The sequence below is a fragment of the Grampus griseus genome (assembly GCF_964374135.1).
Source record: "Grampus griseus genome assembly, chromosome: 4".
NCBI classification, from domain to species: domain Eukaryota; kingdom Metazoa; phylum Chordata; class Mammalia; order Artiodactyla; family Delphinidae; genus Grampus; species Grampus griseus.
In genome coordinates this window covers 81,718,521-81,731,200 of record NC_138997.1, presented here as the reverse complement: position 1 = coordinate 81,731,200, position 12,680 = coordinate 81,718,521, and the positions used below count along the sequence as shown (strand labels likewise).

The window sequence follows — 12,680 nt, the reverse complement described above, 5'->3', positions numbered from 1 at the left end:
CAGGGGGCGGGGTGGGCGATGGAGGAGCACTGGCGCTGGGGCAGGCTTGGCTGCTGATTGGCCTCCTGACCTGTCAGTCGCCTGGCTTCTCCGGACCTCAGCAAACTCATCTGTAAAACAGAGGCCTGGTTTCCAAGTCCCTGTTCAGAGCTGTCCCCTCTGGCCATCCTAGTAATGTAGATAAATCTGGCCCAGAGACTTGGCCAAGGCCCTGCCCAGTGGCTCACCCTCAGGAGGAGAAGACGGGGTGGCATGTGGATGGGGACAGGACTGCCCTGGGAATAAAAGTAATCAGCAGCAGTTTTTTTCCCACGATAGTTAGGTCAACAAATCCTTTCATCCCAAATTTTTTCATCATGGGTAGCATTTATCTCTGGCGCCAAGAAAAGGCAAAACAGGGTCTGAGCCATATATGTGTGGAGAAGGAACTTTCTGAAATACCAGATTCTAATGGACATTAAAATTGCAACTTTATTTTAATGACTTTCCCTCAGAATCCTTTGTAATGTTATTTAAGTGGCCATAAGACTATTACTAAGCATGTGGTGGTAAAGGGAAAGTTGGTTGCCACACAAATCACTTTCTTGTGAAAGAGCCTAGCCTAACCTGTAAGAGAAGAATGTTGGTCAGTTTTCAAATGGGGCAGTAGTTGTTTATCCTTAAGGGAGATTGTCTAGTTTACATATAAATACTCCCTGAGAATTTATCGTTTCCTGCGGACAATGTTCTGGCTGTGTGAGGTGTTCTAACATGGAGTAGTGGCGAAAAAAGGCAATTTGGAACCACACAAAGCTGACGTAGAGTCCAGTATGGGGTCTTTGGGAATTAACTGAGCTCTCTGGGTCTCAGTTTCCTTAACTGTAAAATGGGGCTAATCGAGTCCTCTTTACCAGATTGTTCTGAGTATTAAATGAAATGATACAGGCCTGATGTTTAAGTCAGTGCCTACCACGTGAGGGCTCAATCAAAAAATGTTGCTTAGGGGCTTCCCGGTGGCGCAGTAATTGAGGGTCTGCCTGCCGATGCAGGGGACGCGGGTTTGTGCCCTGGTCCGGGAGGATCCCACATGCCGCAGAGCGGCTGGGCCCGTGAGCCATGGCCGCTGAGCCTGCGCGTCCAGAGCCTGTGCTCCGCAGCGGGAGAGGCCACAACAGTGAGAGGCCCGCGTACCGCAAAAAAAAAAAAAAAAAAAAAATGTTGCTTGTTGTCAGGGTCATCATCATCACCGACATTATGGATTAGACTTTCCATAAAACCTCAGAAGCCTGAAGAAGGTGGTTAAGTCATGTAAGAGGGGGGAGTGAGCATGGGAAGTGTTAACTCTACCTCGTAACTGTTACCTAGAGTGTTCTCATATCTCTTTTTTTCTCTTAATAGGAATGAATTCTTCCAAAACCAAACTAGAACTCCAGAAGCACCTGACAACATTAACTAATCAGGAGCAAGCAACTATTTTTGAGGAGGTTCAGGTACAGTACTGCTTTTAAATTTCCAGAAGGAAGAAAGGAGGCAGCTTCTCTGTGAAATTTTATTTATAAAAAATAGCAAAGCAAACCTGTCAGATCCTCAAGGAAGTGGGCCTGAGTTCCTCTAGGTTTAAGCTTTAACAGCCTCGGGACAGGGGCCAGGTCAGAATTGCAGATTCCTATCAGGGCTTGGTTTTTCACGTGAAAACTACTAAACCAGGGGAACTCTCCCTTAAGGAACGAGAGAAAGGAAATAATAAAGTGGAGAGAGCCTCAGCCCGGGAGACATGGGACCTGGATTTTGGTCCCTGAGCACTGCTCTCCCTGGGAGACCTCTTTTTTTTTTTTTTTTTTTTTTTTGCCGTACGCGGGCCTCTCACCGTTGTGGCCTCTCCCATTGCGGAGCACAGGCTCCGGACGCGCGGGCTCAGAGGCCATGGCTCACGGGCCCAGCCGTTCCGCGGCATGTGGGATCTTCCCAGACTGGGGCATGAACCCGTGTCCCCTGCGTTGGCAGGCAGACTCTCAACCACTGCGCCACCAGGGAAACCCTCCCTGGAAGACCTCTGCTAGCTCCTTCCCGCTTGGGATTTCAGCCCTAAGTGTGAGAGTCTTAAGGATATAACATTTTGTACATGAAATTAAACATAACTTTTCTTCCTCGCTCTTTTTTTTCAGTTTTGAAAATAAATTTAGGTGTTACCTACTATATGGTATATCAAACCTAAACATAAAAACAAAATACAGAAGAAAACCCAAGCTCATCGGTTTTCTGCATTAAGCCCGGAACTGCACTGTCATCCTTGCATTTAGATGCACTTATCTCGGGAAACCACACTGTGTGTTCTGGCATGCCCATAGTCTGTTCATTATGAATCTTTAATGAGCTCATCAAAAATTTCATGTCTGCTTTAGCCGAGGGGCATTTTCTGTGGTTCTGTGGCACTTTCCTAGGGAGGAGAGTACATCAGAACAAAGCATAAGTCTCTAGTGGGGAGGAGAGTGCCAGGGGTTCTGCACATAGAGAAGTCTTTAAACAAAACAAGATGGCTAGTAAGTCTAGACTGTAGGTTCTCTCTCCCTCTTCACTGAGGGAGAGGCTACAGACAGGGCCCGTGATCTGTTTTCTGTTAGAGTGAAAAATTAAAGAATTGTCTTTGTCTTTTTAATCACATGTTCGAGTTTTCCTTCCCTTGATCTTCTGCAGTAGGATTGGCATATGTATGTTTGAAGGAGAGCATAGGAAGAGTTTTTTAATTTCATAAGTAGCTTAGAATGTAACTTTCACAATTTCCAATTGCCTTTCAGTTTTCTTATTTTCTTTTGAATTGACTTGAGACACACTACTTTGTTTTTTCTTAAAGGATCTTTAGCGTTCTAAGTACGCAGTACTCTCAGACAAATTTAATGTGATTTGTACTTGGAATTCATAAATGGATGGACAATTTGCTTCTGATTGTTAATGCATTTGTGATGGGAGCTGGGTCCTTTTTCTTTTTTTTTTTAAATTTATTTTAATTTATTTTTGGCTGTGTTGGGTCTTCGTTGCTGCGCTCAGGCTTTCTGTAGTTGCGGCGAGCAGGGGCTACTTTTCGTAGCGGTGCGTTGGCTTCTCATTGCAGTGGCTTCTCTTGTTGCAGAGCACAGGCTCTAGGCGCGTGGACTTCAGTAGTTGTGGCACACAGGCTCAGTAGTTGTGGCTCACGGGCTCTAGAGTGCAGGCTCAGTAGTTGTGGCACATGGGCTTAGTTGCTCCGCAGCATGTGAGATCTTCCTGGACCAGGGCTCGAACTCATGTCCCCTACATTGGCAGGTGGATTCTTCTTTTTTTTCTTTTTTTGTGGTACGCGGACCTCTTACTGTTGTGGCCTCTCCCGTTGCGGAGCACAGGCTCTGGACGCACAGGCTCAGCGACCATGGCTCACGGGCCCAGCCGTTCCGCGGCATGTGGGATCTTCCCGGACCGGGGCACGAACCCGTGTCCCCTGCACCGGCAGGCGGACTCTCAACTACTGCGCCACCAGGGAAGCCCTGGCAGGTGGGTTCTTAACCACTGCGCCACCAGGGAAGCCCAGAGCTGGGTCCTTTTTCATCTGATGCTAGCCCACTTTGCTGTTTTAGTGCCATCAAGTCACTTTGGGGAATATCTTTCTAGCAAGCATAGAAGATGCACCTTCCTCCCCTACTGTGAGTTTGTTTTCTTTTTTATTTAGATAGCACTGTGTAGCTTTCCCCAAAACAGTGTGGTGAATCAGGATAGGTAATACCCCAGATACCCTTCTGCAGCAATGATTATGTTCTTGATGGATGTGATTTTGAGATTCTCTTTGATCCATGTGAGTGTGAGACACTCAGTATAAAAAATGGCAAAGAGACTTTAGAGAAAATCAGTGACAAAAGTTTGTTTTAAAAAAATGGATTCAGTTAATATCCTGGGATCCCTGTGTGGTGTTGGAGAAGGCGCTGTAGTTTTTTGATTGGTTTAAAGACCAAAGGGAAGTCATTGTTCATTGGCTTTGAAAAGCCAGCTCGTACTTTGTCCTCCATCATTGTAGGTGTGGCTCTGTTTTGAATAATACAAATTTAACATGGATCTCTTCTTCTGATGGCTTATTGGTAGTCTTATTAAATTATTTACTCAATGACCATTCTTGTTTTTTTATAAAATATTTTATAAACCAAGTCACTAGTTTCTTTTTAGGTAGTAGTTCCTGCTAATGCATTTGAAAATCATGCATTTCAAACAGATCATAAGGAAAAAGGTGGCTTTGCAGTGTCATGATACCTCTTTTAAATAGAATGGTTAATATTTTCCTTTGTATGGTTTTTTTCCTGGAGAATGATTTGTTTCTGAGGAAATTCTCCAAGGGCAAATTTTTATAAAACAAATGTAATTACTATTGAAATCAATAGTACATGATTGCTTAAATAGTTATTAAAACATATATATTCAGTGTTTTTGTAAATAAATGTTTCATGCAAAAAAAAAAAAGTGCAACCCAAACAGAACCATAAAGAAAAAGAAATCATTAATTACTGTGCAGATGATGCTGGGGAAGTATCACTGCTGCAAATAAGCCGGCTTTGACTTTGAGCTCTGTGAGGAGAACTTGGGGCCAGATGGGCCTGTGGGTGTGCTAACCCTTCTAAGAGGACTCAAGACACTGCAGAGCCACTTTTTAATTTAGGACCTTGTTGAAGTGTACATTTTTCAAACATGTCAAAGTGGGCGAATGAGAATGTGACCCTTGGGTGGGGTCTGACTCTGTCCAGGTGCTGTCCCCTGCTGACTGAGTGTGCTGAGTTTACATAGGTCGTCCTCAGGGAGAAGTTGCTTTCAGTCTGAGTTGGGCTAGTGAAGAAACTGTCTCAAAGTCGAATTCTCTTCATTTGAATGAGTGTATTTCAGGGAATGACTTAATAAATACTCAGTAGGTAAATCAAGTAGATTTATAGTCAGTAGATGTTGATAACGGATTAAATAATGTGACTTTTCACAAGTTAAAGATAAGTGGTTGGAGGAATTTTTTTTCACTTTGTACAGAATATAGAGCAGCTTAATTGGATTTTTCCATGGTTTTAAAATTATTTCTTGCAAGATTTCATTATACTTTTTAAAAAAGATGTCAGGCTGTAGTCCAGGTGAGCACTGCCATTTTCAGTAGACTCCTCAGAAGACCATAGGCTTTCTCAGCATTCTGATATTCATTAACCAGTGTTAGAAATGGATTTCAAATTGCTTTTACAACCAATTTATAGGCCCGCCCTCATAGAAATGAGGTTAAGAAACACGTAACAACATTGGCTTTGTTGCTTTTAACAGGCAATTAATTGTTTTATATTGTTCTTTTTTTAAAAATGAAATATAACTATAGAAAAGCACACAAATCAGTGGTATATAGTTCAATGAAATAAAAAAATTTTTGAGATATAGTTGATTTATAATATTACGTAAGTTTCAGGTGTGCAATGTAGTGATTCACAATTTTTAAAGGTTATATTCTATAGTTATTATAAAATATTGGCTGTAGGTGAATTTTTTTAAATATTTATTTATTTATTTATTTATTTATTTTTGGCTGTGTTGGGTCTTCGTTTCTGTGCGAGGGCTTTCTCTAGTTGCGGCAAGCGGGAGCCACTCTTCATCGCGGTGTGCGGGCCTCTCACTATCGTGGCCTCTCTTGTTGTGGAGCACAGGCTCCAGATGCGCAGGCTCAGTAGTTGTGGCTCACGGGCCTAGTTGCTCCGCGGCATGTGGGATCTTCCCAGACCAGGGCTCAAACCCGTGTCCCCTGCATTGGCAGGCAGATTCTCAACCACTGCACCACCAGGGAAGCCCTGTCAGTGAATTTTTATAAGATGAATACAGCTGTGCAGCAGCACGCAGATTAGGAAATAGAGCGTGTCCAGTCCCTCCGAACCCCCCCTTGGTCCTGCCCCAGGTGACCACCATCCTGACTCCTGACTCCGTAGGTTAACTTTGAGTAATAAGCAAGTTAATTTTTGACTGCAAAGGGATGTTATCCAACTTCATTCCCCATTATTTTCCTCAGACCTGTCTCTCTGTCATGAATGCTTATAAAGTTAAATCATCTTCAGGAAATAATGATTTGTCCCTTTGCAGGATGGTGAAGTTCCCTGGGAGGCACTCAGGAGATGATACCTTGCTAATCGTTTTCACTAAATAGCAGGGTAGCCCCTAGTCATGTTTCAGTTATTTTAAGAAAGGGTTTATTTCTTGACCTTGTATGACACCACAGACATGGTCTTCTCAGCCTCACTGACTTTCCCCTGTGATGTTTAACGAGCTCCTTGATGCAGTGTCTGGGCAGTAGCTGTGGTAGTACATTGTGCTCAGTTTAGTCTCATTTTCTGTCCATTCAAGTAGTTTCTTTCATGTATATGCTGAGGGAAAGAGAATGTATTAATAATGCTCCTCTCCTGTTACTGCATTCTTAGCCTTTTTTGATATGTTGAAATAAGTGATTATGAAGAATTTCTCCAACAAAAATACAAATTTTCTTGTGAGAGCAGCCCAAAGGTTTGATTGAAGAATAGGAAAGGAAAGAATGGGTCAGCTCTTGGGTGCCTGCTCAGAGCCTTCGTAATTCCTGCCTGCTTCTCTTTCCTGGACTTTAAAATATATATATACTTTATTTTTTAGAGTAGTTTTAGTTTTACAGAAAAAGTGGGTGGAAGTACAGAGAGTTCCCATAAAACTTCTCATGCCCTTCCCCCAAGCCAGTTTCCCCTATTAATATCTTGTCTCAGTGTGGTACCTTTATTACAATTGATCAGCCAATATTGATACATCTTTAGTGATTAAAGTCTGTAGTTTACATTAGGGTTAACTCTTGGTGTGGTACATTCTGTGGGTTCTGACACATGTTTGATGGCATGTATCCACCATTATAGTATCATACAGAATTGTTTCACTGCCCTAAAGATTCTCTATGCTCCACCTTTTCACTATTCCCCAACCCCCCACCTCTGTTCCAAACCCCAGGCAACCACTGATCTTACTGTCTCCATAGTTTGTCTTTTCCAGAATGTCACATAGTTAGAATCATACTGTTTGTGTAGCCTTTTCAGTTGGGCTTCTTTCCCTTAACAATATGCATTTAAGGTTCCTCCATGTCTTTTTATGGTTTGATAGCTCTTTTTAGTGCTGAGTAATATTTCATCGGATGTACCACAGTTTATCCATTCACCTGTTTAAAGACACCTGGTTGCTTCTAAATTTTAGCAATTAGGAATAAAGCTGCTATACACATTCTTGTGCAGGCTTTTGTATGGGCATAGATTTTCAACTCATTCAAGTGAATACTAAGCAGTACGATTGTTGGATCACATGGTGGGAACATGGTTAGTTTTGTAAGAAGCTGCCAAACTGGCTCCCAAAGTGCTGTAACCATATCATGTTCCCACCAGCAATGACTGAAAGTTCCTGTTGTCTCTGGGGGCTTTTAGACTCACAGTATATCTGTAACCGTCCCGAGGTCAGCAAAATTAAGTTAGGATTGTGGTATGTGACTACCGCTTTCCTCTTTTGAAGATCTGATGGAAACTTTCTCTGGAACAACCCACGTGTTGCATAAAACATGTAAAAAATTATAACATCAAGGTTCACGGCTTGGCATCCAGATTGAGAACATCTATTCTGACCTTTAAAATATTTAATCTTTAAATCTGAAATTTGAGAGAACAGGAAGTCCTCATTGAAAACAGCCTCTTCTAATCATTTACTATCCTTTCCTTGGGTAACAGGAACAACTTATTTAAAATGATCTTTGTCTTTAAGAGAGGAATGTTAGAATGCTTCTAGTCTGTGACACGAGGGGTAAAATTGTTCCTTAGTCAGCTGGGCTGCCAAGAATGGCATTGACCCGGACTCAGATGCTTGTGTAATTGATCCGTTTATTAGACACCCTGACTTTGATTTAAAGGGCAGGCTAGAGGTTTGGGGTAGGGAGGGAGGGAGGAGCAGGGCAATGGATAACTGTCGTTGTAAAAAAAAGATATTTTTCTAAAGTTTATAGACCAGAAACTTTGTTTATCTCCAGAGTAATTCAGTTTTGTTTTCTTCATATTCAGGGAAAATAATTGAATACATTAAATTAGATGGTCTTCTAAACATGAACTCTGGTATTTCAAATCCAAAGAATTTGGGGCTGGAAAAGACCTTGGAGTGTATTTTGTGCATAATCTTCATTTGAACAGACAGAGAAGCTAAGCTTAAATGACAAGCCTTTGGTCTCACTTCTAGGCAGCACCTTGAACTTACATGACCTGATTTCTAGACCAGTGTGCTTTGCCACTAAAGGCATACAAATAATTTTTTAAAAACCAGAGGAAAAAATTGAGTCCATGCCATGAAATTTTGTGTGCAAGTGCATGCCTTGTGAGGCTTCCAGGAAGTGCTTCATGATGAACATGTTTGACATGTGGAAGGAACCATGGCCCTGGATCCAGTTGCTGGTTTCCTTTCCAGTTCCCTGACCATAAGAGTTTATAAATAAGTAACCATTGTGGCTCTTGACCTCTGGGTGTTTACACAGATTTTTGTCCTTTTCTTATGCTCTTAAGACTGTTTATTAAATATTTTGACTATGTCTCTATCTGATGTGAAATGTTTATTTTAGGTATAAGGACATCAGAGGTCAGAGGCTAAATCTGGCCCACTGGCTTCCTTATCTGTTTCTTTTTAAAAATTATCTCCAGTTGTAGGATCATTGGTGCCCCCTAGTGAGGTGATTGGGTAAAAGCACTAGTTGATGAATGGAAGCTGGTAGCATTTTCAAAGGAATGGGTTAGCAGTTTTGGTGACAATTAAAAATTAATTAATGTAATATTAATTAATTAATAAATTAATGTAATATATTCTTTTTTTTTTTCATTAAGAAATTGAGACCAAGAAGTGAGCAGCGAGAGAATGAATTGATTGTTTCTTTCCTGAGATGTTTATATGAAGAGAAACAAAAAGTTCACATCCATATTGGGGAGATAAAGCAGGTATGGCATTTTTCTCTCTTCTTAAAATTTTACCAGGACACTGTGTAAAGCAGAGTCCTGAGGATTTTCTGAAGCTCTGAAACTTCTTTTTCTCCCTGAATTTTATTTTCATTTGTTAAACATGTAGGGAAATTGGGGAATATTTAGATTGTGCTTAGAAAAGGTGAGGAGAGTTTCTGTCTGCGTTGTAGTGGGAGCACAGTAGTTGCTCTGATGAGGAGACTGGTGTAGAGCATCGAGAGTGGAGTTTACGAGTGGATGCTAGCAAGGAAAGCTCCTTGACCTGCAGGGAGCCAGTCGCTGTCACCTCACCTTTCTCCTTGATTAAATGGGACTGACATTGTACAGCTGCCTTCAGAATTACATAAAGTGCCCGGAAGCTCTTTGTAATAGAAATGCAATCTGCATAGAAGATAGCACTACTGATAAGTCACATACAGTATTAGCCTGGTTTACGTGCTATTCAGATGTGGAGCTTCTGTCAATTCCACTTCATATGCTGGAGGTGCAGAGTTGGCCTCCTGTCCTCCTTTCCACAGCTCTGTTCAGCTTTTCTGTGTGAGGGGTGCTATCTCAGAGGCTGGGGCTGCCTGCAGGGCTCTGTCTTTGAAGAGCTTCGAGTTTGGGATTCAGGACCATTTTCCTATTTCTTTTGGACTCTCTATAAGTCAATTTATAATAACCATTATAGCTTCTAAACATGCATTTTATATTTGTTTAAGTTACTGTTAGGCCAGAAAGCCTAGAGAAAAATCAGTAAAGTATGTTCAAAGAGTCTTTAATTTCCAGAAGTATATTGCCTTTTTTTTTTTTTTTTTTTAAAAAAAAAGAATACTTCCTGAGTGCTTATTCTCAAGGTGTTTTAATGCTCAGTTGTGTGCTCTCCTCTTGCTATTTTCCCTGAAAACAGCCTCTGCTTTTCCGGTAACGTAACCGTGATGCAGTTTTATTTGGATGCACACACAGCAACTCTCCCCATTTGCTTTCTGCTTTCCAGCTGGCTTTGGCAATTATGTGCCTTTGCTGAACTCCTGGTCACATACAGTGGCCAACATTGTTTTTAATTTCATCGGCCAACTCTAGGGCCCCTTAGCTGTGACCGTAATATCAGTACACTGTGTTTTTGGCCTTTGTGTGTTGACCTTCCTCCCTTCTCAGCCGGTACCCTTAAGAGAGTGGGCAAGTTCTGTTATCCTCCTGTTCACTTTTGGATGGGCCACCCAGTCTAAGTTTTCAGTTAATTCCCTAGTTCACTTGTCAACATATTTCTTTTCTCATTTTCTTTCCTTTTTTCTCTTGTGCCACTGATAGTTATTCTATGTTTGATTTTCTCTTTCCTGAGTCACTCTAACTTGTTCCAACAGGAAATTGATAATTCTGAAATAATTTATAATGGCTAGAAAGGAGAATGAAGTGTTTATGGTGGATGGAAAGTTTTGCCCTAAATGCAATCTCATTTTTGTGGAACAGGGTAGTATCTTTATGATTTGGGCATAGACTAGTACAGTAAAGAAATATATTAATGTTTCTTTTATTTTCCCTCATTTGAAAACAGAATTTAATGTAAAGAAGACCAAGTCTCACAAAGTGGAACTGGTGTCTGGGCAGTAGTTGGGTGTCCCTTAGGCTGGACACCCTCTTGGGCTCCGAGTTCGGCTTTTCAGAGCTGCAGCTGCTTTAGATCAGATCGATCAGATGAACTTTTGAGAGTTCACCAATAGATTCCTGCTCTCACTTTCTGCTACCAGATAATTTAACCACATGGACTTCATTATGTTCTTATTGCTCCTAAAAATTCCTGTAACCTTTGAAAATGTGTTTTGACTTGACCTAGAGAGAGGTAGAATTGTGGTCTGCGTCCACCAGCCTTCAAAAGTAGATGGAAGGGCTTCCCTGGTGGCGCAGTGGTTGAGAGTCCGCCTGCCGATGCAGGGGACATGGGTTCGTGCCCCGGTCCGGGAAGATCCCACATGCCGCGGAGCGGCTCGGCCCGTGAGCCATGGCCGCTGAGCCTGCGCGTCCGGAGCCTGTGCTCTGCAACGGGAGAGGCTGCAACAGTGAGAGGCCCGTGTACCGCAAAAAAAAAAAAAAAAAATGTAGATGGAAGACAATGAGCACAGTCTCAGGGCTGTACTTCTCAGAGCTGTGGTGATGCCACACTGTACATGCTTTTCAGACTGAAGTGTTAGTGTTGGATACCTGTCGGAGGAATCGTTCCGTAAAGTAGAAAACAAACTGAATGAATCCTTTGATCTTATGGGAAAGGATTCAGTTTGGGCAAGGACCTATAAATTAATAAAGTTTAGAGAGTATCATGTTTGAATCAGTGGACATATCATTTCTGCTTGTATTCACTGAGCTGGTACAAAAATTAATAATATTAAATCAACTGCCACTGATTGAACGTTTCCCATGTACTAGGTATAGTTTTAATTCTCTACATGAATTATTCCATTTTTTTCTACAACAACTTTTTTGAGATAGGTGGTATAATACCCATGTTAGAGACAAGGACATGAGGAACAGAGGTCAAGTCGTTTGCTAGAGAGTGTGGAGCCCACGTGTCTGAGGTCCAAGGACATTATCTTAAGCTCCTAAAGGGCATAATGATTAACTAACAAAATCTAATGTTATGTAACCACTCATCGATTTGTCTGGGTCCATTATCCAGTAGATAAGTTTTTCTTTCTTTTTTTTTTTTCTGACATTTTATTACAGAAAATTTCAAACATACCAAAAAGTTGAAAGAATCACACAGTGAACACTCACATACCCACAATCTGGGTGAAACCATTTTAAACGTTTTGTTATGTTTGCTTTCCCATATAGCTATCCATCTATTACTCCACCTTATTTTTGATGTTTTTCAGAGTAAGTTTCTGATACTAGTACTCTTGATCCCTAAACACTTCAGTGTGCATATCATTAATTAGAATTTGGTATTTATTTACAATTTTTTGGAGATAACATTTACATATAGTAAGTTGCACAAATCTTGAGTGTACCATTTGTTGAGTTTTGAGGATTTCGTATATTTAGGTAACCCAGACCCGTATCAAGGTATAGAACATCTCCATCATGCCAGAAAGTACCCCCATACCCCGTCAGTCCTCACTCCCTCCCTCCCCCAGGCAACCACTGTTTTGATTTTTTTTTTCTACCACAGATTAGTTTTGCCTGTTTTAGAACTTTCTATAAATGGAATCATACAGTATGTTCTCTTTTAGTTCTGGCTTCTTTTGCTTAGCATAATGTTTTTGATACTGTTTTTGATATTCGTCCTTGTTGCTTCATAAATCAGTAATTATGTTCCTTTTTATTCCATTGTGTCAATAACACAGTTTGTTTCTCCATTCTCCTTTTGATGGGCACCTTAGCTATTTCTAGGTGCTGGTTATTCTGAATAAGGCTGATGGTGGATACATTGTGACATTGTGATGGGTTCTGAACTGAGAACTTCATAGTAGCTTCAGAATTTAAAACTTGGCACCAAACGTTCATGCTTAGAGTTTACCCATCTGTCTTGGGATGGGCAATGTGAGGACTGCAGTACAAATTCACTCTAGAGCCCCACACTAGAAACTTATCCAAGAACCAGCATCATCTTCAAAGGAGAAACTTCTAGATGCTTAGTTTAAAATAAACAAGGACAAGGAGTGTGTTATTTTCTAAATGCAAATTATTTTCTAAACGTGAATTATT

At 41.1% G+C, this 12,680-nt stretch overlaps 1 protein-coding gene across 5 annotated transcripts in view; it reads left to right on the top strand.

Moving 5' to 3' along the window:
• Nucleotides 1-12,680, top strand: part of TBC1D1 (TBC1 domain family member 1) — a 231,486-nt gene that overhangs the window by 135,414 nt on the left and 83,392 nt on the right. For all 5 annotated transcript variants that reach the window (XM_082653232.1, XM_082653233.1, XM_082653231.1 and 2 more), the window contains 2 exons: nt 1,378-1,469; nt 8,868-8,978. In XM_082653232.1, the coding sequence (XP_082509358.1) occupies nt 1,378-1,469; nt 8,868-8,978 (203 nt within the window). The remainder of the gene's footprint in view (nt 1-1,377; nt 1,470-8,867; nt 8,979-12,680) is intronic.